Raw genomic sequence first — 27,957 nt, forward strand, 5'->3', positions numbered from 1 at the left:
TTTGACATTTTTTTGTATCCATCTCCTGACTTATGCCTGTCCACAACTTTATCCCGGAGATCTTTTGACAGTGCCTTGCCACCCATAGATGATTGTTTGCTTCAATTGCACTACAAGGACTGAAATGCTCCAGGAAAACTCTTTTCAGGCTGAGCTAATCAACATGACCACAGCTGATCACAGATGAAAGTCAAATGATACCCACTGCATATGTGTGTGTGTGTGTGTGTGTGTGTGTGTGTGTGTACTACAGAAGGCTTACATTATATTTAAAATATATATTATTATATTACATTATTATATATTAAAATATACAGAAAAAGCATTCATTTCACAAAAATCGTTTTAGTATAGTGCAGTCAAATGTAACACATTGCCCATGTTTTAATGCCACATTAACAGGTTTTAACCCCATGTGGGAGGAGACACTTGTGTTTACGCTGCACATGCCTCAGATTGCCTTAGTACGCTTTATGGTTTGGGACCATGATCCAATTGGAAGAGACTTCATTGGACAGAGAACCATAGCATTTAAAAGCATGATGCCAGGTAAATTACATACCATTCGGTGACATTTTTGAACAGAGAATAATGTATATATTTACATATTTTTTCAATAATTTAGTCAGTCAGCCTTATATTATTTCCTTGTTCCACAGGCTATCGACATGTCTATTTAGAAGGTATGGAAGAAGCATCTATCTTTGTCCATGTTACCATTAATGACATCACAGGAAAGGTAACTTTTTATTCGATTTTTTGCATAAATCTATCTTTTGTCATTGTTTAGAAATTTTGACTGTTGTTAATCACCATGTTAATATTATAAAATTGTTCTGCTGATATATTTATTACCAGGTCAAATCAAGCAACGCAGTAAAGCAGCTAATCCAGAAAAACCTTATGCAGACCTCTAAAGATGGCACAAGGACATCTTTTGGTCCGAACTTCCTGCGAAAAGGTGCTGGAAAGAACCAAGCAAAAGTGGTGAAGGGCTCAGCCGACTGCTACACCAAAGAAGACTTTCTAAACAGACGTTACAGTGATGACGTGAGCTCGAAAGGCAGCAGGAGCACCTCACAGTCTGCATCTTTGCTCAGAGGAGCTCAAAGTGAACCCCTGAGAAGGGCACATAAGGTCTGTTTTCAAGAGCCAGAAGGATCTCATGAGGCACGGCGCCACCTGTCCTCCATCACATGCTCTGGTGGAGCAGGAGTGGCTACGGACTACACCAACTTAGCATTTGGTTCAAAAGACAGTTCAGATTTGGACATTCAGACTGTGGTTCAATCACACCTTGAGGATACCAAAGAGTTGACTGTTCCAAAACGAAATAAACTGGAGTGTGAGCCTGCAGACGTAGCAGTATCTAAGATGAAGGTTCCTGCTTCTAGACTGAATAATCAGCCCTTGTCGAAGCAGATCTCAGGTGTTAAATCTGTCATTGAGGCTTCAGAGCAGGAACCTGAGATGTATGAACCTCAACAACTTACACATGAGTGTGAACCCTTAAATTTCCATCCAATACCTGATGGTATACTAGATCCTTCGAGTGGAACATTAAACACCAGAAACATGGTGCTCAGGAATAAATTTGGACGTTCTTTAGATGGTAGGCTTAACCCTCAGTGGCAGCCATTGTCAATCCCCGCAACCCCTGTGCTGAGCAGACGCATGAATGACCCAGACACACCATCTTCCAAAGATTCACCATTTAAAGGACACAGATCACAAAGCGTCCCAAGACGGCATCCGCCCTTGCCACCAAACACACCCCATCACATTAGGAAAGACTTCTTCAACCAGTACCCTCTCCCTCAGTGCAGTTACTCTGCAACAAAAAACTCTGTTCCTAATAATCACAACCTCGCTGAGAGTGAATCAAGCAGCCTAAGTAGTTTGGACAGCCTTGACCTGAGTACTCTGCCATTTCGTTTCCCTGACAACCAGCAGCAGACAATGGGCACACTGCAGAGGGAAATGAATGCTCTGTTTGAGCAGAAAATGTGTGAGATTCGCTGCCATTCACCACTGTTTTTCAGAGGTGAGTCATAAGGCACAGAACAGTGCCTTTTTTAAATTATAAATTGTTAAATGAATGCCCTTTTCATGCTGGTTGAAATGTCTAGTGCTTGAGTAAGACAAAAATCGCTTTTCATTTGACCTTCCAAGAGATCTCGCTGATGTTAATTTATGGTGGGTTTTTAATCTTTTTTAGATTCATCAACATTGTAGAAAAAAAACATGCATGTGAAACCTAAGAAACTGAAATAAAATTCCACACTGCAATTATGGATATAGACAGATGCTACAGGAAGAAAACCTTTGTACAAGTATTATCTTGTTTAAATCTTACTCATCATCTCATGCTATCTGGGCTCAAAATTCATATTTTTTCCAAAAGGAGCTTGGAATGTTGCATTTGGTTTTTTTGCATTTGGAAGCTGCAATTCAGTTTAAAACTAAACATATGTTTCTACTCATGTTTGTTAAAAAAATGCAATCACACTTGTGTGTTAAATCGGGTTTATTAATTCATTAATATACATGGTGCCAGAATGCATACCTCATTTGTGATAGTAAGAGTAGTATGCTTTTAACACAATTTTATGTATTTTTCTTTGCATTTCTGAATTTATTACAAGCATTTCCTCTTGTGTACATAACTGAACAAACATAAAATCAAATGTACTCTTTTTTACTTGTCCTCAATCTTTGTCATTCATTAACAAAATATATTTTATATTTAACATTTTTGATTCATAATTCTGGTCTAAAAAGTTTCTATATTGTTTCAAGATGGAATGCATGAGAATAATCTAATACAAACTGCATGATATTTTGCTGCAAGATTAAAAAGATTTTACTGAACAGACAGGTAGCTTGATATAAATGTAAAATGTTTTATTATTATTATTATTATTAAATTATGTATAAAAATAGGGGAGAGCAGGGTGATTTGGGCCTGTGGGCAAGCTGAGCCACCCCTTGTTTCTAGACAACCTTCAACAAAATTGGTGATGTGACCACAAATATATGGGAGTTGTCCATTTTACTCACCCTGTGATAGAGAGAGGCCTATGGAATAATTGCTAACTACATTTAAGTTCAAAAAACAGTTTTTTGCTTTTCAAAGTGATCTTTTTATGTTCAAGGACTCATGCTTGTGTCTGAACAATTACAGACAAATCTGAAAAATTATCGTGTTTGTGCTTTAGGAAGTTATAATATGAGGCTTTACTGTTAGCATGATGTTAGCTCTAAACTGCTGGACAATACAAGTTTGTTAAAATGGTAAGAGTGGGGTAATTCCTTGGGTAAGTTGAGCCAGTGGCTCACCCCTTCTTATGATAATAAAGTATTATTTTACTGTAATTCTACATTATAATTCATTAATTTTAGACCAAACATTTTACTTGTTCTTTGTTTTAAACTTTACATTTTAAATAGGCCTTGTTTATGAAAATTGGCCATTTAAGTTTTTATGAAATTGCATTTCCCTGCAACATTTGTAAGTGGGATGTTGAATACTATTAGCCCGGTTCTGTAAGGTCAATTGCAGTTTGTTTGATTTTTGATTTATTTATTCAATTATACTTTATTTTGTTCTGAAATTTTTAAATAATGAAAAAAATGCCTCCAAAGTTGTGAACTGTATCTTTAAATAAAACTTTTAAGACGTCATCCATATATCCATTCCATTATCCAAACCTCTTTGTCCTTATTAGGGTCAAGGGGAGCTGGAGCCTAACTCAGCGTCTTGAGCCACAGGTGGGGAAACTCCCTGGATGGATGGCCAGTCCATCACAAGGCTCACACATTGATTTTTCGAAGTTGTTTTTATTGAATTTCTCCTCCTTTAATTTAGCATGAGGTGAAAATGTTCAGTTTTACTTCACCATAATCAGTTCAACTCCATGTGGCTCATCTTACCCTCTCCCTAGGCTCAATTTACCCCTCACTGGGGGCAAGTTGAGCCAAAACACCATCTTTTTTTTTTTGGAAAGCCATATTTTGAAAGCAGTTTATTTTAGACCCAAATTGGTGATTATTCCCAAGGATGCACCACCTCCTGAATTTTTTTTACATATTTAAGTTGGACCCATTACTGTCATGTGCTCGCATTAAACACACCATAAGTAAAAACTGGATCAACTCACCCCACTCTCCCTTATCTGAAATTTAGTACATCTTATCTAAATCAGTTAAAATATAAAATGTTAACGAGGAAAAAAAATTCACTTAAATGATTTTAGCAAATGGCTGCAATATAACAAAGAGTGAAAAATGTAAGGGGGTCTGAATACTTTCCGTACCCACTGTATATAATTATCTAACTTGGGAAATAGTAATAATACCTAGCACCAGATAATGTACAAACCTATGAACAGTAAAGTCGTTCTGCTATGTAAGACTTGCATATTACATCAATGTTGTTGAGCATTTTATGCCTTGTTTTTGTCTGAGGTTTCCTGGGCTCCCTTTGTGTTGATCATTCTCAAACGCTGGCTCAACTCCTGAGTCAAAACTGCGCAGCAGGATTTCTGTATGGATGAGAACAGGTTTATTTTCACAGACTGTATTATAATAGACAAAAACACATATCAAAATGTGCTACTGTACAGTTGTACTGTTGCTTAAGTTTAACAACCACTAAAAACCTGTAAATGTTCTTCCAGGTGTGGTAGTTCATTCAGATGTTTGTGTGTGTGTGTGTGTGTGTGTGTGTGTGTGTGTGTTTATATTGGCATTACTTGCCTTCTGCTCCCCTGCAGTGCTGCGAGACTTTGAGGTGAGTTCAAACAAGGAGAGCAGCACTCCAATCCCAAGGCCTATAGCCAGAACCAGGAAGATGCCCTTCATGCTATGGGCCCTCAGAGACGAGCCTTTGGCACTATCCGGTATACAGCTGCTAGCCCACCACTTAGTGCGCAGGTACGCCAGCTCCCCAGCCTCACTCAGCTGCAGGATAGCCACACTTAGGTTCTTGAGCATGGGAGATCCTGTTCCAAAACATACTGTGGCATTAAAACCATTCACTGCAAATTGAACAAGACAATGGTAAGTAATAAAAGTAATGGGCATGGCAAAAGGTGGCGTGACCCAGAGGTAGCGCTTAAGTAGTGCTTAAATGAACCTGGTAGCGGTCAGGTTGTACAGTTGTTACATGGTCCAAGTTGTAGCTCGCAGAACATTCAGAGCTTATAAATTGTAATTACGTGTTCTGGAGCATGTGAAGGCTTTGGCATTGATAGTGTTGGCATAGAAACACATAAATCAGCTCTGAGTAGAATGTCTCGTGTTGTCATCTCAGAATTACAGGAATTACAACATTGGCATGAAGGCAGCGTAACCCCTAACCCTAACCAGTTAGAAAGACCTTTATCCATGCCCCTACCTTTCGGCACACTAATTTTTCACCAGGCACACTGCTCCAGCCTGCAGTTATCCCTACTTGGACTGAACTGCCGCAACAGCTAAAAAAACATCAAGATGTCTTGTGCCTCTTTAAACAAATAATTTATCCCCAAAAAAGTTACTTTTCGGGTAAAAGTTAAAGGAATAGTTAATGGAAAAATGAAAATACTCACTCTCAGGCCATCCAAGATGTAGATGGCTTTGTTTCTTCATTAGAACAAATTTGGAGAAATTGAACATTCCCTCTTGCTCACCAATGGATCCTCTGCAGTGAATGGGTGCCAGAATGAGAGTACAAACAGCTGATAAAAACATCACAATAATCCACAAGTAACCCACACGACTCCAGTTCATCAGTTAACGTCTTATGATGCAAAAAGCTGTGTTTGTAAGAAACAAATCCATCAAAGCGTTTTTAACTTCAAACAGTTGCTTCCAGCTATGAGTCCATAATCCATAATATTGCTTTCTCCAGGGAAAAAGTCATCTTGTCTGAATCAGGAGAGAAATACGTATAGATCAAGCAAAAACAGCTCAAAACTGTTCAAAACAAATATGTGGATTTTGTTGTGAGAGGACAACAGGGGATAGACTTTTTCACTGGAGGTAGTGTTATTATGGATTATGGACTATAGTATTTTGGCTAGCAGCTATGGTTAAGTTCAAATGCCTTGATAGATTTTACAAACATGCAACTTTTCACTTCACAACGCATTAATTGTTGGACTGGAGTCGTGTGGATTACTTGTGGATTATTGTGATTTTTAAATTTTTATCAGCTGTTTGGACTCTCGTTCTGATGGCACCCATTCACTGCAGAGGATCCTTTGGTGAGCAAGTGAATTTACGCTACATTTCTCCAAATATATTCTGAAGAAATAAACTCATTTACATCTTGGATGGCCTGAGAATGAGTAAACTTTTATCTAATTTGCATTTTTTGATTAACTATAGCTTTAATGTATACGTTTTTAAACTCCTTTGGGGGGAAAAAATCTAATTTCACTCAAACTGTAGTAAATTTCACAAATAATAACAAAGAAACAGCAAGAAACACACTGTATTTAACATGCAATTTTGTGAAAGAGTAAAGACTAAAGTAGTATTTTCTTGTAAAACATACTCTAATAATCTTTATTTACAACTGTGATAAATAATTTTTACAGTGTACATCCATTTAAAAAAAACAGCTTAAATATGTTTGTCTCACCAAGAGGAGTTACAATGCTGTAACCTCTCATCCCGATGACCTCATGTGCCCGGACCAGTTCACAATGCCGTGCCACAGCTAAATCCAAGGACACGGATTCTCCAATAAATGCATAGTTTCCTTCCTTTGCTTTCTGGACACCCTCATCCATGGAGGACACGAAACTCTTTCTCCGCTCCATGTGCTCATAGATGCGACGGTAAGATGGGTTATTCGAGTTCTGTGCAAAAAGAAAACATGTTAGGAAATCTTTTCTGTAACATCGGTCAGGAATGAATTTGAGTAATCAGAAGAATGTGCATATAATTCATGTGATTAGACCTTAAAGAAGGCGAGGGTGGAGGAGCCGGCAAGTGTTCCATATTCTATTACATCCTGATTAGCCAAGTCCTCAAAACCTTTAATCATGAGCGGTGCAGAGTCAGACCCCTGAGAGGAACTGAGGCTGGAAAAATAACAGGCCAGGAGCACAACTCCAAACAACCACCAGGTACAACTGATAACCCTTCCTGACACAGCTTTAGGGTGAGGGCCTGCACCTGCAGAAAGCAAAACAAATGAGAGGAAAAGACGTTAACCTTTCATTATCAATGACTGAAAAGTAGTTTGCAGGAAAAATAGCTGCAGGCAGCAATAAAGGGCCAAGCACAAAGTGAAATATACCTGACTATACAGTATCTGGAAAATACATTGTAGGGCTGCATATTCCTGTTTTTAAAGACAGTTGGATTAAAGCATATAAGTATATCATTGCTTATATCTTTTGATATGTAGGAGGTGCAGGCGTGAAATTTTACAGACTCTATAAGGGTATGGCAGCGATGACATTTTCCAAGTTTTGTTTTCTTACACCAAAGCATCTCTAAGACAGAGCTTCAGAGATTTGTTAATGCACTTAGTGCACTACTTTGGCCTCTTTATTGCCATTTGTGGTTGAAAAAAATTAAATGCGGCTAGCTAGAATATTTTCTGTTTACGGACAGTGTTATTATCATTGACTAAAACCATTACAAGCATTTTTGTTAGTTTAAATAAAGCTGAAATAAAATAATTATTGCCTTGGCAACTAACTAAAATAAGTTTAATTTGAAGCACTAAAATGACTAAAATAGCTGAAAATGAATTAAAAAAATAAACCTAAATAGTTTTATAAAATAAACAAAAAAAAGGTCTGAAAAACTAAAATAAAGCTCAAATAATATAAATATTATAATACTTTAAATTTAAGTTAAAGCATCTGGAAAAAAATATTACTAAAATTGAACTAAAACTTAAATATAAAATAAATGAAAAAATAAATTAAGCCTAAATAGTATTATTAATGAAAAATATTAATTTAATATGAATATAATACCATATTAATAGTAATACAAATAAATTCAAAAGCAAATAACAAAATTAACATGAAAACAGAAAAAATAAAAACAAATGCTAATTCATAATATTAATAAAAACTATATAATAGTATATAAATACTACTAAATTAACACTGACCTGATGAAATTCAACTTGACCAATTAAAATATAAATCACTATTGTAGGAAAAACTTCCATTGTGCACCAATAAGGATATGCAAAACAATTTTTAACACACAAAAAAATTCCAATAAGTCATTATTGTTATAGGCTTGATCTGAAATAATTTTGGTGAAGATTCCACAGATGTTGCAAGAGATGTAGCGAACAGTAAATAAACCAGATCAAAATGGCCATAAAATATATGGTAGACACTGGAAAGATTATCAAATATTTCCTGCATTCAAAGGGTCAGGACTTTGGGGGTTTCAGTGCATGACCCCTAAAAACTGCTCATACATTCATTTAGATAATTACCTTGCAGACTTAGGGCTCCCGCAGCATACCACAAACTGTGGAGAAGAGTGAAGTGATTTGGCTCTGTCTCAGGCTGACTCCATTCACATGGACTCAACCTTGATAGAAAGACAAACGCAGAATTGAGTTTCAGAACCCTATTCAGAAACCATCCTGGAAAAGAGTACAGCAGTTTTACAGTTTTACTAATAGTATTGTTTAAAATGTTTAGTGTAGTAAATGAGTAAGGGCTCTTGTTCTATGTGTCTCTGGTGTTCTCCTCCTTTCTCTGACCTTCCCACAATGCAGATGCAGACTGCAGTCACAAAGTATGCAATCAGGATGCCGAACCAGATCTCCCCAGAGAAGGGGGACAGGAAGTCAAAAATCCCGGCCTCTTCAGAAACAATATCTTTGCGGAGGAGGATACTGATTCCGGTCTGCATGTAAGGTTTTGTCATTCCCACAGCCTTCTCACGTGCAGCAGTGAGAGTGAGTGGAGCCATGGCGAGATCAGCTTCCTGTGAACAAAACACATGAAAGGTTTGACACTACTTAGGAAGGATTAATATCATCGAGATAATTTAATTGCCGTGCTGGTTTTTGATTTATATGCATCAGTACAATCCCAGTACTACTGTGTATTGTGTAAAGCACATCACATACCCCTCTAACAACCTCCCCAATCATTCCGTTCCAGTTTCCACTTTCATCCTGTCGGCCATACGCTCCATCCTTTACCAGGTGAACTTTGTATTTGAAACCCAGTTTCTTAGCTAGCTCAGCGAGCAGATCCATACAGTAGCCTTCCAACTGCGAGCCCTTGCTCATTGTGTAGGGGTCTTGCTGAAATTTAAAAATGTAAGTTGTTAATATAATCTGAATAAATTGTTCATATAATGAAATCATTGCTAATATAAATAATATTAAAACACAAAATAACATAATATTTGATCATTTTGAACTTATTTTAATCCTTACCTTTATGGTGGTAACTATCAGATCTTGCCTTGCTGAAATGGAAAAATTATAATCAAATATTATTAATAAAATTATTATAAATACAAGTACATTTATATACACTATCGTGTCGTAAGATTTTTTTTTAAAAAGAAGTCTCTTATGTGCTCACCAAAGCTGCATTTATTTGATAATAATGATATATGATTATAATTTAAAATAAATGGTTTCTATTTTAATATATTTTAAAATGTAATTTATTCATGTTGGTGAAGTTGAATTTTCAGCAGCAATTACAGTCTTTCAGTGTCACATGATGCTTCAGAAATATGAAATAATATTCTAATTAGCTGATTTACTGCTCAAGAAACATTTTTCTAAATATCAATATTGACAACAGTCGTGTTGCTTAATATTTTTGTGGAAACAGTTATACATGGGGAATAGAACGCAATTAATTTCAAATCTCTTTCCTGGCTGAATACAATTAATTTCTTTAAAATAAAAATTCTAACTTTTGAACGGAAGTGTAGATAATACTAAGATCTCATCATAGGACCCTGTTCATAAAGTCAATAAGCATTTCAGTTAAAACAAAAGGTTGAATGAAATTTCAAGGGATTGAAGTCAATAAACAAAACAGAGTCCTACTGAGTAAACACTTTTGAAAACCTCAGATCTGTTCAAGAGTGCGTTTGTTCAAAAGTGACCTCAAGTTGACACAGAGAGACATGGCCAAGATTTCAGTGGCTCCTCTATTGATCTGCCAAATCAGTTCTCTGGCTGGGAGTCTCACTTCCTGCTGCATTTCATTTGTGTCACAAATAGCTCCATCTTAAAGTAGCCAGAGTCATCAGAGAACCTTTTGTTCGGCAACAATCTTTAGCTAAAAAGCCCCATCCTCGATCCGTCTGCGAATCTCAGGGAGATGATGAGTGAATGGCACGGCTGCGTCCGGGTTTCCGGAACCCGCAACGTTTGGCTGTGTTTTTATACTTTCTCAAAAGTGAGAGACAACAATCTCATTGCAGGGCTGAACTGTGACTAATTGGAGTTACTGTTTTTTTTTTTCACTTGATCACGAAGGCCTGGTAAGGGCAGTCAAAGAGTATCTGAAGCTAAAGTTCGGCGAAGCCCTCAGGACTCCATCAACACCATAAAGTGATGCTGACACTCATCAGCTCCTCCTATTGAATTTATGACAGACACAGAGGGTCCTCGACATGCTGTCATAGCTTGGCATGTCTTAAACACTGTTCTGCTTGTTCACGGCTTTGAATTGATTTATAACCATTTTTGAGAAGGTTTCAGCTGGCTGACTTCCTCTCTGTCAGAATGGGGTATGAAGTGTGCCAAGCAGGATGTGGTCACTATCTTTGATGATGTGCCCAGCTGACTGATCAGCCATTTATCATATGACAGGCCTGTGAAATTCAAGAACTTCATGCGGCGAGGACAGGACGAGTTGGCACAGATTTCATCATAGCTGCTGTTTATGAAATTACACGAGATGCTGTAAAAGTAATTAATGCCTCGATTGTATTCCTTGCAGAAACAGAACTGATTCTAAGATGGAATACAAGAAATAAAATGATGCCATTACATCATAACAATTTCACATGAGACAAAAACACAGTAACTGCAGAACACAGGAATATTTATCTTTTACATTATATATCAACTTTAGAAATACCTGCTATGCAGATATCTGACCCCAGCAGCAATACTATGCATAAAGAGACAATTCCCAACATGTTGCTGGTTCTGACCTGCAAGCCAAACAGACAATCTGACTGTTTATGTATTAACACATTTTAAAACATTTCTATATTAACATATTTATATATAATATTTACATTAAAAAATGACATGATGACGACTTATTACACTTACAATATTAAATGTATACGCTATGTATAATCTATTTTATTACAATTAATAATACTATAGTCCTCTTTCTACATACACATAGGCTATTTAGTATTAATAAATGTAATAAGTGGGCAGCATGTGTATATATATATATATATATATACATACATATATATATATATACACATACATATATACATACATATATATATATACATACACATACATATATACACATACATATATATACACATACATACACACACATACACACACATATATATATATATATATATATATATACACATACATATATATATATATACACACATACATATATATATATATACACACATACATATATATATATATATATATACACATACATATATATATATATATATATATATATATATATATATATACACACATGTGTGTGTGTGTTTTAAAATGTAAAATAATATAATGTATATATAAAATGAAAATAACATGTACAACCACATTTTATATGACTTCTTAATATTTTGTTGAGGTTACTGACCGTACTAATGCTACCATATGACCACCAATGCATTTTCAGAGCTTCCAGCATACTTCAAATCAAACAGACATAATTTACTTTATAAGGATCTATCAATCAAACAGCATCCTCCCAGTCTCACACTTACCATTATGTCTGCTGTGAAATTCCACTGTGCTGGGGCTGAACTGACACTGACGCCGATCAAGACAGTGCTGTGCTTTGCAATAATGAATTAGAGGGTTCTCACTAAAGGCTTGGGAAAAGCCAATGGGTTTCAGGGGGTGGAGAAAGTCATCCAAACACTTATAATGAAATGTGGGTTGATAGAATGTTCTGGAGCAGGATGAATTATAGATTTGATATATGCACCCAACCGCTGGGTCAAAACAACCCAATAGCTGGGTTTGTCCCTTTTTAACCCAGCGCTGGGTTATATTTAACCCAGCATTTTTTTAGAGTGTGCCTACTTCCAGAATATGTCAGATACAGACGATATTGAAAATCCATGAAATTTTGATTTTAGCATTTGTCTTAGGTCAGTATGGCCTAATATTAACTAGCGTGAACTCCAACACCAGTGTATCTGGGGGAAATGATAAAGCATAGCATAAAGTAAACAAAAATCACATATACAGTACATTAAAAGATGGTCTTCATATTCAGAGGAAAATAGAAAGGGCCAAATTATGTTTAAAACATAATGATGCCGATGCTTATGATAGTAGTAACAGCAACAACAACATTATTATCATAATTAATAATAATAATATTCGTATTATTATTATCTACTAAATCATGTTTTTTTTCACAATAAACCATACAATACACGGGCGTTTTATGTAGCTTGTGAACATGGAGTCTATGCGCGCAAACAGATCAGGGAAGTCTGTGGTGTTGTTTTTCTCCTCGCTCGCAGTCTCTACTGGCTTCAGTAAGACTCCACGGCCTCACGATGAGCATTTCGACCAATGACAGCCGAGTGCGCATGGTGCGCGCGCCAAGTGCAAACCCAACGCCGAGAATTCGCCTTTTTTTCTAAAGGGGCGTATTTTTCTTGCCAATTTAATTACAATCCAACGTTCAATGCACAAGATACACTCTGCAATAATGTCAGGCGCCTATTTGAAACACTCGAGCACCATGTCAAGGTGATAGTGTTGTGTAAACAGCCAGGATGCGTGTTTAGAAACGTTTTTTGGGAAGTCTCATCAATGGAGGGTTGAGGAAGCCCGTCTTGCTACAGAAGAGGACGCTGTCGCCCCTGGATATGACCGGCATTCTCTTTCGTTTCGAGCGATCGATAAAAGAGTAAGTTTGCTGATTTAGTTTGCACTGCTTTCTATAAAGAGTAACGTCGCGGGGGCAGGCAGCGCTGCGGTTGCTTGCACTCTCTAAATATGGCTCCAGTACAGCTTGCTGACAGTACACGGCGCTTTATTACATAAGTGCTTTTTCTCTGCAGATACGCACACGGCATTGCATGCAAACGACTTGTAGATAGCTATAGCGTCATATGCAATTATCTGTCGTTTGGTTGATAAAGTGTTAAAAGATATATACACCGTCAGAGTTTGTTATCAGGAAAAACAATCAAGGTTGAGACTGTCCATCAGCCCTGCTAAAATGGCTGACTCGCCTGTCTCGCTTCAGGATTGGTATTTAGCGCTCTGCAACCGAACTACGTCAACTGGGTCGAGGAAACATTGAAGGTCTGCCCGGTGATTGGCTCGAATTATTCACGTGAATTGTTCAAAGCACCCTATTGGTTCGCCTGATATATATTTATTTCCAATGTTTCAAATGGAGTGACATGCATGCTGTAAATGTGTATCTGCTCATTTTAGTGGTAATAAGATGTTTATTGTTTACAATAAAGCATTTACTTTTACTTTTTATGTAACAGCAAATACACTATGAAGGAGCAGAGTAGCTGCTACATTTTACAGTTAATGTTCTATTATGTGCTGGTGTTAACACTCTTATAATTGCTAAAAACAACCTGAGGAGCTTTACAGGTCTAAGGTTTTTATGTTTTAAGGCAAGACACTACAGGTGAATAGGGTAAACATTTTAACTAATGATCTCACCATATCTTTTGCTTTGATAAATCACAGTGCATTGAGACAGATTTGCATTATATTTGTTATGCTTAAATATGCATATGATGCATTGTCTAATGATATATGCAATAATTTGCATGCATTTCTTTGATAAAAATTTGATAAACCCAGAATTGTTTTTATTTTTGTTGACTTACTAGACTCAGTTTTTTTTGAGAGGATTTTGGATATTTTTTTAATCACTCCATAAATCAGATACTGTCAACAGCAAAAAAAAATATATTATAAAAGCCATGCAAATGATACATGAACAATCTCTTCTGTAAAAAAAAACTTTAGAATATTGACAGGAATAAAATTGGAAAGATTGGTGTATGTATATGCTACTGAAGTAGAGATTTCTGTCTCAATACATCAGGAAAAAAAACTCATTTTGAGAAAACGCCCTTAACATTATGTAATCTAATTCAAATCTACTGATGCCAATAGATAGTGTAATTAAAATTTTTTTAAAAATTAAATGTGTGTTTTGGATGTTTTCTTTCCACTAGTCTGAAAGAAGACATATTATAGAAGCAAAATATAGCAATAGCCCAAAATTGACCAGTGCATTAAATGGTTTTGCCTGTAATCTCTTGCCTTAAGTTTTTTTCAGCAATATCTGCTCAATATTTGTAAGAAATATTTAATAAGCATTTATTTACATTAAGAGGACAACTCCAATGAGGAAGTTAAGAAAACGAGTTGGTCAGTCCAGGGCTGGAGGCTTTGGGAGAGGAATGGTCAGAGGAGACAATCTGGGTCAAGTTGGTCCATCCAGCCATGCCGACATGGACACTTTACTCTGTCCACCTTCTCCATGCAGACTGAACTTCTCTACAACCAGAGACACACTTACATATGCACAGGCTCAGAAAATGGTGGAGACTGAGCTGGAAGGAAGGCTCCACCGGATCAACATCTGCGAGCAGCTCTCTGTCGTAACCGAGGACGAGATGCTGGCTCAGGATCTGACAGAGTGCAACAGTAACAAAGAGAACAGTGAGCAGAGACAGGGAAACAAACAACCCGCATCTAAAAGCAAGCGGAAAGATGGCAAACACACAGCCAAAAAGAAATCGAGCTCTCAGTATGGCTTGCAAAACCAGGTCGCCCATATCCAAACCCCCTTGCCTAAGCCTACGTTTTGTAAGGTGGACACTTTCATGGCTTCAGAGGCTCCTCCTCTTCCTGTGGGTTATTACCGCTACATGGAGAAGTCAGGTGAGGAGCTGGACAACGAGGCAGAGTATGACATGGACGAGGAGGACATGGCTTGGCTAGAGATGGTCAATCAGAAGCGTGTGTCCGATGGACACGCCTCGGTCCCCCCTGATACATTCGAGTTACTGATTGACCGACTTGAGCGAGAGTCCATTTTGGAGTCCCGGAGCCAGACGCTGTCCCAGAGCACTATCGACGAGGATGCCTACTGTTGCATTTGCCTCGACGACGAGTGTCTCAACAGCAATGTCATCCTGTTCTGCGACATCTGTAACCTCGCCGTGCACCAGGAATGTTACGGGGTGCCTTACATCCCTGAGGGCCAGTGGCTGTGCAGGCGCTGTCTGCAGTCCCCATCGCGCCCCGTCGATTGCGTTCTCTGCCCGAATCAGGGAGGTGCATTCAAGCAAACCAGCGACGGAAGTTGGGCCCACGTCATCTGTGCTATATGGATCCCTGAAGTGTGCTTCGCCAACACTGTGTTCCTAGAGCCCGTGGAGGGAGTGAAGAACATTCCTCCTGCACGATGGAAGCTCACCTGTTACCTGTGCAAACAGAAAGGCAGGGGGGCATCTATTCAGTGTCACAAAGCGAACTGCTACAGGGCATTTCACGTCACTTGTGCCCAGAGAGCCGGTCTCTATATGAAAATAGACCCTGTGCGGGAGACTGGTGCCATTGGCACTACTTTTACTGTGAAGAAGACTGCTTATTGCGAGAACCACTTGCCTCCTGGCACAGGCACTGAGGGGGATGAAGACAACGGGTTGGTTGGGGGCAGGGGTAACAGAGGTCAGAGATCATACACATTAGGCCCTCCCCTGCAGCAAAACCAGAATGGGCGGAAAAAAGGTTCAGCCGCACAACAGAAGAAAACGCAGAGGAATTCGGCAGGGGCCTCACGGAAGACAGGAGTGCCACTCCTGCTGGTGCCGCAGATACCTTCCTTTAGGTAAATGTTTTTGTCTGGTCTTTTGTCTGTTATGTCTGGTCTTTTGATCATACTTCACTGTAAGCATGTAGCAGAACCTTATCGTCACCTTATTTTCAGTCAGTGTGGAAGTGACTTAATTCTAGTGAATGTTAAATTGATCAAAAGTGACAGTAAAGAATTTTACATTGTAACAACTTCTATTTCAAATAAATGCTGTTTTTTTTATCTTCTATACATCAGAGAATGCTGAAAAGTATTACAGTTTCCAGAAAAACCTTAAAACGGCACAACTGTTTTCTACATTGATAATAATAAGAAATGTTTCCTGAGCTCCAAATCAGGACACTGAAAACTAGGGTAATGGCTGCTGAAAATTCAGTGTTGTCATTGACAGTTATTTAATATTTTAATGATATTTTACAGTATTACTATTTTTACTTTATTTTTGATCAAGCATAAGAAACGTATTTCAAAAACATTAAAAAAACAAAAAAACAACTTGCTAACCCTAAGCTTTTGATTGGTCGTAGTGTAATAAATGTTATGGCAATAATGGCAAACAAATATATGCTTAAAGCATTAATATTGGGATACATCAAGATGCTTTTAAGGGTGAACTTGACCTTCAGCCTTCTCATCCTGTTAAAAAAGTTGTTCTTAATACTGGCTGACTTTTTTCAAAGTCCTTTACCAGCATATTTAGGTGTAGCTCTAGTATTGAACACTCACTTTTTACAATCCTTATGGAAAATAATCAACACAATTGAATATCCTGTGTTACTTTAGAAATGTAATATAACAGAAGAAAAATAGGTTGTGAATGTTTCATTTAGAATTTAACAGTTGGCCTTTGTCGTATTTTTTAAATAGGCTCAACAAGATTTGCACAGGGGTTTCTGTTGACAGGAAGAATCAGTTTATGCAGAGGCTCCACAATTACTGGCTGCTAAAGCGTCACTCTCGTAATGGAGTGCCGCTCATCCGCCGGCTCCATTCTCACCTACAGGCTCAGAAGTCTGAGCAGGTTAGTGTGCTGTAACACATTACTAGGGGTGTAACAATAAACCAATGCCACGGTTCGGTTCATATGACAGTTTTGGAGCCAAGGCTCGATTCGTTTTGGTTCTGTTTGTTGTGGAGGTAGGGTTCATGGCATGGCACCACTAGATTCACTCTTAACTTATATTACCTCCTCACAGCGTTGCCAGCACGGCCTCCTAAGGTCATAAGATAGCCAAGAACGTTCCAGTTAGGTACAGTATTGGTAACACTTCAGTAATTTCATGACTTATTGGCAATGTAACTGCAACGTCATAGGTCCTTACTTTAATTGCCATCAAATTACACATTCTTTTCATGTGTTCAGATGACCAGAATTTGCCATTGTAATTAAATGTCAGTGAAAAATTTAAAGGGGTCATATGATGCGATTTAAATTTTTCCTTTCTCTTTGGAAAGAATGAAGAAATTCTCTTGGTGCATAAAGAAGATCTGTAAAGTTGCAAAGACTAAAGTCTCAAATCCAAAGAGATATTCTTTATAAAAGTTAAGTCAACCACGCCTACCCAAAACAGCTCGTTCTAACACGCCCCCACATGTCTACGTCACGATGTGGGAAGATTTGCATAACGCCGCCCAAATGTTCACGCAAAGAAAGAAGGTGTAACTTTTATTCTCGCTGTAGTATTGTTGCTGCCGCCGCCGCCGCCGCCATGTCGTGAAGACGCTGTGTGTTTCGCTGTGAAAGCGAAACTACTTTGTTTGGTCTTCCAAAATAGGACGATATCCGCTTCGTCATGCCTTGAGCTGATCCGTGCTGGTTGCTGAGGAAATACATCAACTTCACGCTGTGGATCGCTGGATCGGCTTTCACCGTGGACGAAGCGGAGTCCAGCCCGAAGTCGTCACATGTGGTTGCTGCAAGCCAGCCGGCCACACCGTTCTCAATCATTTGCCACTGATGATTCAAACACGAGTTTTGAGCAGTGTAGAGTAGCGCTTGTTGTTTGTCATTTATCCGATCACAAATGCAGACATGGTTTTGTTTACGCGGCGCGATGCAACGCAACGAGTCAAAATACGGTATAAGTCATTATAATCCGTAATTATGTCCCCACTGGATGCTACAAATGCCTCGTTTATAATGGGTTTTAATGTTTTTGTCTCATCGCTCCGGGACACAGCATCACTGTATGGTGAGGGGCGTAACATTTCCTTCACACGTTTGAGGTATTCGGCCAATCACAACGCACTGGATAGCTGGCCAATCACAGCACACCTCGCTTTTCAGACCGATGAGCTTTGTAAAAAAAAAAGCGTTTCAGAAAGGCGGGGCATAGAGGAGAAACAATAATGTACAGTATGTGGAAAATAATGTGTTTTTTGAACCTTAAACCGCATAAACACATTTCATTACACCAAATACACAAAATAATGTTCTTTTTAGCAACATCATATGACCCCTTTAAGTTTCCCTTGAGATAAAATGTGTTTCTTTTCAACAAGTAAAAAAAAAAAATTTTAATATACAGCGCGCGCGCCTTCACGTTTAAGCTGCGTGCGCACAGTATAACGTCTGACTGGACAGTTCGTTTTTCTGAGGTGAGAGACTATTTCGTAACAAGATACGAAAATAAAGTTAGAATAACTACACTGACATAGAATAACAACATAATCTCATCTGACAGCAGATACTGAACCAGGACAACGCGTTTTTCTCCGGCACTTATCTTCAGCTGCGTCTGACAGAAGATTCATTTGTCTGAGGTGAGAGTCCTAATACTTTACAAAGAGTAAACAGCTTTTGTAAAAGTTTATAGATATATGTAAAAGTAACCTGAACTTTGGAAAGATGATAAAACCATTTTAACTACTATTATTTATGTAGCCTACAGTACCGGTGACCGTTGAGAGTTGCCATCACAACCGGGAACACATTCAAGCTGAAGAAGAGGACGCGTCTGACATTTCTCTCAGTTTCTCGACAGTTGTATCAAAAAACTGCGTCCGATTGGTTAAGTAATGTTACCCACAGTCTACTAGAAGTCCATTTGTTAATATTTGTCTGTGATTATTTGGTAACCATCTGTCCGCTAGCAAGTACGCTTGATAACACATCTTTCACATATCGCATATTAAGATGCTCAGTACCGAACTTGAATGCTTTCATTCATGTAAATAATATTAATATTGTAAATGTTTCTATTTTTGATAGTATTTGACACATCGCAACGAAAACAGGAATTTTACGTTTACAGTTGTCACAACGTAACACCTTGTCACAACAAAAGATTGGTCATATCGTTTGATGTATTTTCTTTAATAATACAATTATTAAATATTTGTATTAATGGCTAGCGTTTTTGTTGTTGTTGTTCATGCTGGTATTTGTTAAAATAAAGGAAGAGAATTCGTGACTCTGAATTCCTCATTCACTTCTGTTGAAATAGCCTTTAAATTAGTTTGGGCAAATGAGGACATAAATTAGGTTAGCTACTGCACGTCCTCCCAAATAAAAATACATTTAAAATAAAAATTCCCAACACACAACTATCTGATCCACGACGTTACTATGCCGTCGCAGTTACTACTTGACATCGTCACAAAGCTACGGTGTGGCGACGAAACGGGAATTTCACTTTTCCAGTTGCCACGACGAAAGTTTGGCCAACAGATTACGTTGCAGTTACGTAACAGTCACATTTTTGTTAGCTAGGGAATTACGCACAATGCCCGCAATCCTGCAGCGAAACTCAGATTTAATCGAGTGGAATTAAAACATTCTTTTGTACATCAGGCTGTCCTAGAACTGATATGGTGCACGAAAAATGAAAAACACCAGGAATTATATTTTTAGTTTTTTTTATTCTATCGTATTTAGTGTGTCTGTCTACTGTGAAATGTTGTATTTTTTTGTAAAGATGTAGTGTGAAAGAAACATACTGTTACAAGAAAAAATTCAGATATTGTCTGACAAAGTTTATATCTATATTTATCTATAAAATCATCATGGCCATATGCGTTTGAAGTGTCTCAGAACACATACTGGCTAGGCCAATAGAGTATTGCGGTATGTACCGTGGGTAGTGTATTGCCATTTTTCGGTTACACCCCTACACATTGCGCTTTTATTGACAGTAAAGTGTGTAAATAAGGTGTACTTCAACTATTAATAACCAAGCCCACACAGAATCTGTGCCAGCAGAAAGCACTGCCGATTTCTACAAATTTGCAGCACTCCTCATTCACATTTTACCTGCCCAGTGCTTGTTTGTTTATTGAATATTATTGCTAGTTTGATCATGTTTTCAGCTTTAAGTAACACATTTTCCTTGTTAAAATCAAGGAATTTTCTGCAGAATTCAGCACATTTTCTCCCAAAATCAGAGCAGAAAAAGTCTGCATAGGACAAAAGTCTCACTTATCGAGTATGTTAATAGGCCCAAGATTGCTTGTATGTGCATAGCTTTCACAGATTTTTTTTCTTTATTCCTTTTTAGAGAGAGCCAGATGCAAAGTTGCAGGCTGTTAGAGAAGAGCTAAAGTATTGGCAGAAGCTTCGCCAGGACCTGGAAAAAGCTCGACTTCTTATTGAGCTCATACGAAAGAGAGAGAGACTTAAAAGGGAACAGGTGACACAGATCCTTTCATGTCGGTGATGTTCTTTTGTTACATTCTCAAGGTCCTGTTCTCTGCACACAATCACTTATTGCCAGAACAGGCCTGAGGTAATTATTAATTCACAGCATTGATTTAATTTGGCTCTCTTCTCTCGTAAGATGAAACTTCAGCAGGCTACACTAGAGATGCAGCTCACCCCTTCACTGGTGTTTCTGCGCTCTACACTGGAACAGCTTCAGGAGAAGGATACTGATCATATTTTCACCACACCTGTCAATTTGAAAGAGGTGAGAAAATAACAGACAACTTTTTATTTAATTTCAATTTAATTAAATATTTATTTAAATACTTTGTTGTTGTTGTTTTAAATCACTTTAAATTTAGGATATTTAAGATGTCAGGTATCATTTAAAAATGCAATGACAATAAAATATTGTATAAATAATTAAAAATGTTGCAATTTTATAAATATTGATGAAAATAAAATTGAAGTCGTTATTATAAGGGCTAACTGGACCATGCTAACCACCCAAACTTTGGGGTAGTTCAAACTGTCATTCATCAGGGTGGGCTAACTTGCTCATTTTTTTTAAAGCCGTTGATGTATATAAATAATGACCCATTTTTGCAGACCCATTTTTAATGTTCCTGTTGTGTACATTAGCGTGTGTCTACACTGACTGGCCTTTTTATTTTAAGAGAGTAAGGAAAATCCTTTTTGCCATGTCGTCTTTTAATGTTTTCCTAGGTTCCAGACTATCTGGAGTTTGTTTCTGAGCCGATGGACTTCTCTACAATGCGTGACAAGCTGGAGGCCCATAAATACTCATCAGTGGCTGACTTGGAAAGTGATTTCAATCTCATGATATCCAACTGTCTGAGGTACAACTCCAATGACACAGTGTTCCACAAAGCTGCCATGCAACTTCGAGAGGTGGGCAGAGCTATTCTGAGACACGCCCAACTTCAGGCTCTCAGCATAGGCCTTGATCCCATCACAGGCATGCACCTGCCAGAAAAGCCCAGCACACACAATGCCACAGTCTCCTGGTGGGATGAAGGTGAGCTTCTTTCCAATGCCAAAAATCTCCCAAACAGTGTGCAGTCTTTAAATTATGTGATTAAACGTTGTGAAGTTTAAAAAATTAGCATTCTGTCATTATCTAATCACCTTCATGTCATTTTAAGGTTTAAATAAAGGACTAAAAAACACCATAAATGTAGCCCATGGTGCCTGAATATTAATTATCAAAAATGTTCTTTCTGTCAAATGATTTACAGTTGACTTGCTGTTGGACCCGGAAAATCGTGTGCACATGTCTCCTGAGGACCAGCTGAAAACCCTGCTGGACAAACTGGATCTGATGTCATCTATGCGCACCAGCGGAGGTCGCACAAAACGCATGCGACTGCTGCGTAGAGAAATTAACAGCCTCCGTCACAAAATCAGCCACCAGGACCGCAAGTCACGACTGCTGAATAGGAAAATTAAAGAGGAGAAGAGCAAAGAGGAAAAGAGCGATGAGATGGATTACATAACCTCCAATACAGGTAATGCAAAGTAAATCATGTCCAGAGGTTGTGTAAATAAATGTCTGAAAAAGTTCTGCTATTTATAGAATTTTATGCTGTATAATTTATACACTTCAAATTATACACGTAAAAATATATATTATACAGTGAGTAAAGAAAAGAATCACCCCCTTTAGAATAATCACATTTTGTTGCTTTGCAGCCTGAAATTAAGATGAACAGTTTTTGTTTTATCCATCTGTATTTACTCAGTGCAACTTTTAACATCCAAGTGAAAGATATAACACCAGCTTATCAGAAAAAAAAGAAAAAAAAAACAGAATCACTGAGTTGGAAAAAGGATCACCCCCTTGTGTCAGTATTTTGTTACAGCCTTTAGTCTGTTGGGATATGTCTCTACTAACTTTGCACATCTAGACTTTGCAATATTTGCCCACTCTACTTGGCAGAACTGCTCAAGTTGAGTTAAATTTAATGGTGACTGTTTGTGGACTGCAGTCTTCAAGTATTTCCACAGATTTTCAATGGGGTTTAAGTCTGGACTCTGACTAGGCCATGCAAGAACATTCACCTTTTTCTCCTTCAACCACTGTGTGCTCAGTTTTGCGGTGTGCTTTGAGTCATTGTCATGTTTGACATTCTTCTTTCCCATTGACATCTTTCTGGCAGAGGGCAGCAGATTTTCCTAAAGAATTTGACGGTATTTTGCCCCATCCATTTTTCCTTCTATCCTGACAAGTGCTCCAGTTTCTGCTGCAGAGAAACACCTCCGTAACAGGATATTACCACCTCCATGCTTTACTGAAGGAATGCTGTTATTTGGATGGTGAGCTGTATCTGATTTCCACCACAAATAATTAATTTTAGTCTCATCTGCCTCAGAATCTTCAAGGTGTGTTTTGGCAAAGCTCAGTTGTGACTGCATGTGGCCTTTCTTGAAGAGTGGCTTTTTTCTTCCATACAAGCCACATTTGTGGAGAATTTGTGATATTGATGTCACATGCACACACTGACCACTCTTTGTCATAAATTCTTGCAACTGCTTCAGAGTTGCTGTAGCTCTTGGTCGCCTCTCTGACCAGTTTCCTCCTGGCTCTTTCATCCAGTTTGGAGCGACGTCCTGATCCAGGGAGGGTCTGTGTTGTACCAAATACCTTCCACTTCTTAATAATAGGCTTCACTGTGCTTCTAGGCATTGATAAAGCATTTGACATTTCCTGACATGTACCTGTCCACAACTTTATCCCAGAGATCTTTTGAGAGTGCCTTGCCACCCATAGTTAATTGTTTGCTTCAATTGCACTACAAGGACTGAAACGCTCCAGGAAAACTCTTTTGAGTTGCACTGAGTAAATACATCTGGATAAAACAAAAACTGTGTCCGTCTTCATTTCAGGCTGCAAAGCAACAAAATGTGATTATTTTAAAGAGGGTGATTATTTTCTAGACCCACTGTAGATGTCTCAGTTTGCCTCAGACCATTTGTGCCTTAGTAAAAAAAAAAAAAAAAAAAGATAATTGCGACTATTTTTCATATCTGTGACTTCATATTTTATTGTGACCTTATATCTGGCAATTTTACTATCATTGTAGTTTTAGTATTATTTATATACTATTGTAGTATTTGTTAATATTTTATATTAAATTTTATTCTTATATTTTCAGTTTTCTTTTTAATTTTAGTTTAAGTTTTACTAGTTTTATGTGCTTTTGTGATTTTTTTTGTTGTATTTTTTAAATATTTCTATTTAGCTTTATATTAAACTGTTTTAGTTTATTAATTAAGTAATTGGAGCATTTCAGCTTCATCTTAATTTATTTCAGTTAGTTGCCAGTTTGGTTTGTCAGTTTGTTTTTCATTTAATATTTTTATTTGATCTGATTTCAGCTTTATTTTATTATACATTTTTTAAATAGTTTTAGTTAATAGTTTAGTTAATAACAACAATAGTTACTATTTGTTATTTTAAACTTTGTCTCAAATGACCTTTTCTTTTAATTGATGCACAAATGGGCTTCCATAATGGACCATGGCAGAAAACCATACGTCAAGTGATTGAAAATGGTTTTTAATTCAAATCTTATGAGTTAATCATTTATTTATTTCCACAGCTGAAGACCCCAAGAAATCAACATTGAAGAAAGTGCAAGAACCCACTTGTCCGGCCTCTTCACCTTTACCCGGAGATGCTCCACCAAACCCGCCTATGTTCTGCCTTGAGGCGGGACGGACCACCACAGCACAGTCAAATAAAACTGGCAGCAGAAAACAGAGGGCAAAAGGAAAAGAAAGGGGCCTGAAAGAAAATCACGATCAGACTTTAGAAGAAGACAAGAACTTCCACACAAAAGAGCAGGACCCCAGCACTCAGGAGGATGCCGTGATCAGGGTTTCCTCCACAGAGACCCCATCTGATTCGCCCAAGATGGGTGTGGGTCGTCGGACATCGATCCTCTTCAAGAAAGCTAAAAACGGAACCAGACTGGCAAAGGACAAGCCTGTTTTATTGCAAAATGGAGTCAGCAAAGCTGAAAATGTTGCATCATCGGAGCAGACCACACCAGCCAAATTATTGTCAGCTTCACCAGCCCCAAAATCGCCCTCTCCGTCCCCTCACCAGCTGAGATCCAGAGGACTAAGTACATGCTCGGACAGCGAAGGGGAAAAGGCCCACTCTCCACCTGAAGAGAACGGTACTGGAATATCTTTACCAAGGCGATTACTCAAGTTTATTGACCAGTGATTTAAGAGCTGTTCACCACGTTGTGTTTAATATGCTAAAGTGCTCTAATGCTCTTTATTTAGGCTTCACAAATGGACTCAAGAGACACAGCGGCAACTCATCAGATTCAGAAAGCTGCACTCCCACCTTCCCAGCACACAGGTAATGGATACTGTCAGCACTCTGAACTGAGTGATTTAAAATAGGAGTGCTCCGACTGATCGGCTACCAATCGCTATCAGCCTTTGGGGAGTTTGATCGGCGGTCTCTATAAAGGCCGATCTCATAAACCGTTCTCAAGCTGACAATGCGCCAGCATGCCGTGAGAGGTTTGGCATGACATGCAGTAGCACCGTCTTATAATTATAATGCTGAAGGTGAGGTACAATTCATATTTCTATATTAAATAACTTGAAAACTTTCTGTGAGACTTAATTTCACAAACAGCATGAGTGAATCACTGCAGACTCTCTCATCGCGTCTGCACTATAAGCGAGCTGCACACTGCACAGCTGACACCGGAATTGTCACTTGCACAATCGAGGCAGTGTCACATCATCACTAAAGTTTATCAGTTGCATTTCTTTTTAAGTCTTGCCAGTGATTAATCTATTCAGCACTCGCACGTTCTCCTAGAGACTGTGCGCTCATGCACACTCAAAGCGCACACACATAAGGCCGCCTCACATATAGCTCACGAAATCAGGCTTGTGCTGTGTATAAGCTATTGTGCAGCAATTGCCCCATTGTAAAAACAAAAATGCACTGCATGATCAAACATTTAGGTGAGATAATTATATATTTTTGAAAAATGTCTTAAATCTCAGTTGCTAAAGCCTAATTTCATTATTAGATGCATCACTTGTGGCATCAGTGTCTCTGCATGTTGATAAAACAAAAGAGTTCACTTTTTTTTTCTCCTCATTTGAAAATTTCATCTCGTTACAAACATGCTATTTCAATTGCCGTAATATTATGCACAAATTTACCCGAAAGTCAGTTTTGTTCTCTTAAACACAACACTTTATTTGCAAATTAAGCGTCATGTTTTACAAACATTAATTGCATGACATTTTTTAAATATTTAATTTAGAATTTATACATTTAATTTATCCTTTATAAATGATCAAGTTTACTGTATATAAGTTTATGCTCATGTTTTCTTGCTGAATAAAACATGTTTCCACCTCAAATGAGTGTATACATTTTTTGTGCACATTTTGTATTGGAATCTTGTTTTTTATCCCAAAATGCACATAAAAGTACTTGGAAACCAGTTATATGAAGGGGTATTTATACCTATAATTACACTGCCCACTTGAGATTGGATCACCTGACATACTGTATATGTTAACAGCAGGTGTTCAAGGTGCCAATTACAAAGAAGAGCCTTGTATTTTAAAAACATATGTCTTTAATATTTGCTGCAGTTCCTCACCTCTGAAACGCAGTCGTGGTAAACCAGCTCTCAGCAAAGTTCCTGTTGGTGAGGAGAACGGAGTTTCCAATGCAAGTGAGTACAACAAAGACCTTAAACTATATTGTTCTTTTTTTTAAATTTGTTTTGGTCAACTGTCATTTTCTTAACTTTTTTTCTAGACAAAGAAACTTCTCAGAATGATGAGATGGAACCTCTTACCTTGGTTTGGGCAAAATGTCATGGATACCCCTCATACCCCGCAATGGTAAGCATCACATGGTGTTGAATATATACATGAGGCACTTGAATATATGATTTGGTATATTCAACCTATCCTAGCCTAAAGTAATGATGGTTTTCAACAGATTGTCAACCCTAATATGCCCCGGGAAGGAATTCTTCACAACGGCATTCCCATCCCTGTGCCTCCTAAAGACGTTTTGGATCTGGGTAAACGCAGAAAGGAGGAGACCGAGGAGAAGCTCTTTCTTGTGCTGTTTTTTGATACAAAAAGAACCTGGTAAAGTGAAACATACATTTCATGAAACATATTTCAAACCTGCAAGTCTGTTTTAAGCCTATCAAAGTCATTGTTTTATTATTAATTGACAATCAGGCAGTGGCTGCCGTTGGACAAGCTCCATCACATGGGCATTGACGACACTGTAGACAGACTACGTCTGATGGAGGGCAAGAAACCGAATGTGCGGAAGTCAGTGCACATGGCGTATGACCGGGCGATGACACACCTGAGCCACGTGAAGGAAAACTCAACCTTTAACCCCTCGAATTTTATATAGAGGACTTCTATTAAATGTATTGCTAAACTGACTGTAAGGTACCAGTGAAGATCCGTTCAGAACACTCAGATGTTTATTGGTATTTATACCGGTGAAAGGCAGATTCATAAGCTCATTTTTTATTTATTTAATAATTCTTCTGTCTTGTTTTTCTACCCTCCATAACTCAAGTCACATCATAAATCAAACCTGGTGTTATTAACTTTTAACCTTCTCATTCAAGTAAGATTTCTAAGAATGTTTTAAATTCACTTGTTGTAATTGCACTTATTTCTGTATGTTGAAAATGTTTTGCCACTCGTTTTTATTGAATGTGAGGTGATCGTATCAGTTATGTTGCCAATGCGCCAGGGTGTTCGGGCAGCACGGTTCAGGAACTTTGTGCTAGATGCCTTTTGTAACTGTTTACATAGATACATTTCTGGACTGAGGATGTGCAAAAAAAAAAGTCCTATTGCCCTTAGAGCTACTGGTCAATCATTCTAGCGTGATCATAATATGCTTTTAGTCTTTATCAGATTCCAACTTCTGAGCGTCTGGTGCTTAACTACCAGGGGGGTTTTAACCTACTGCGAAATGCCATTGAATGAAAATATACATTTCTTTGGCACTGCTTACACCCAGCACCTGTTTTGTGTCCTTTTTAAGTTAATATGTGCAGTTTATTTTAAAGAAAGGATGGGTTTGTTGACGAGCTTGTAATTGTCGGTGGAGATCACTGTGTAAATATAAATGCATGTAGAAAATATGCAGAGAATCTGAAATGTAAATGAATGACAAATTTTGTACATGGCATTTTAATTTATTTG

General features: G+C 37.9%; 3 protein-coding genes across 5 annotated transcripts in view; 2 read left to right on the plus strand and 1 right to left on the minus strand.

The window, feature by feature from the left end:
* LOC107597244 (1-phosphatidylinositol 4,5-bisphosphate phosphodiesterase eta-2-like) overlaps positions 1–3,365 on the plus strand; it is a 16,455-nt gene extending 13,090 nt beyond the window's left edge. For both annotated transcript variants that reach the window (XM_016288261.1, XM_016288337.1), the window contains 4 exons: positions 403–549; positions 660–739; positions 859–2,044; positions 2,219–3,365. In XM_016288261.1, the coding sequence (XP_016143747.1) occupies positions 403–549; positions 660–739; positions 859–2,044; positions 2,219–2,235 (1,430 nt within the window). In that variant the 3' untranslated portion in view covers positions 2,236–3,365. The remainder of the gene's footprint in view (positions 1–402; positions 550–659; positions 740–858; positions 2,045–2,218) is intronic.
* Positions 3,366–4,324: 959 nt separating this feature from the next.
* LOC107597793 (probable glutamate receptor) lies at positions 4,325–12,165 on the minus strand. The gene is made up of 10 exons (XM_016289012.1): positions 11,941–12,165; positions 11,094–11,169; positions 9,422–9,453; positions 9,107–9,286; positions 8,735–8,961; positions 8,462–8,559; positions 6,950–7,167; positions 6,629–6,848; positions 4,759–5,003; positions 4,325–4,544 (listed from the first exon to the last, which is right to left on the minus strand). The coding sequence occupies exons 1-10, from the start codon at positions 11,941–11,943 to the stop codon at positions 4,446–4,448; spliced, it is 1,398 nt and encodes a 465-aa protein (XP_016144498.1). The 5' UTR covers positions 11,944–12,165; the 3' UTR covers positions 4,325–4,445.
* Positions 12,166–12,720: 555 nt separating this feature from the next.
* Positions 12,721–27,912, plus strand: LOC107597384 (bromodomain and PHD finger-containing protein 3-like). 2 transcript variants are annotated; one of them, XM_016288453.1, is made up of 13 exons: positions 12,721–13,103; positions 14,721–16,070; positions 16,923–17,076; positions 20,552–20,683; positions 20,831–20,959; positions 21,421–21,733; positions 21,954–22,223; positions 24,318–24,899; positions 25,012–25,090; positions 26,359–26,441; positions 26,528–26,613; positions 26,714–26,868; positions 26,965–27,912. In XM_016288453.1, the coding sequence occupies exons 1-13, from the start codon at positions 13,063–13,065 to the stop codon at positions 27,146–27,148; spliced, it is 3,558 nt and encodes a 1,185-aa protein (XP_016143939.1). In that variant the 5' UTR covers positions 12,721–13,062; the 3' UTR covers positions 27,149–27,912. The 2 variants fall into 2 exon arrangements, with proteins under 2 accessions (XP_016143939.1, XP_016144015.1); XM_016288529.1 differs by having other exon boundaries at positions 12,958–13,103; positions 14,566–16,070.
* The last annotated feature ends 45 nt before the right edge of the window (positions 27,913–27,957 follow it).

Source organism: Sinocyclocheilus grahami, unplaced genomic scaffold, assembly GCF_001515645.1.
Source record: "Sinocyclocheilus grahami isolate Dianchi unplaced genomic scaffold, SAMN03320097.WGS_v1.1 scaffold2.1, whole genome shotgun sequence".
Classification (NCBI taxonomy): domain Eukaryota; kingdom Metazoa; phylum Chordata; class Actinopteri; order Cypriniformes; family Cyprinidae; genus Sinocyclocheilus; species Sinocyclocheilus grahami.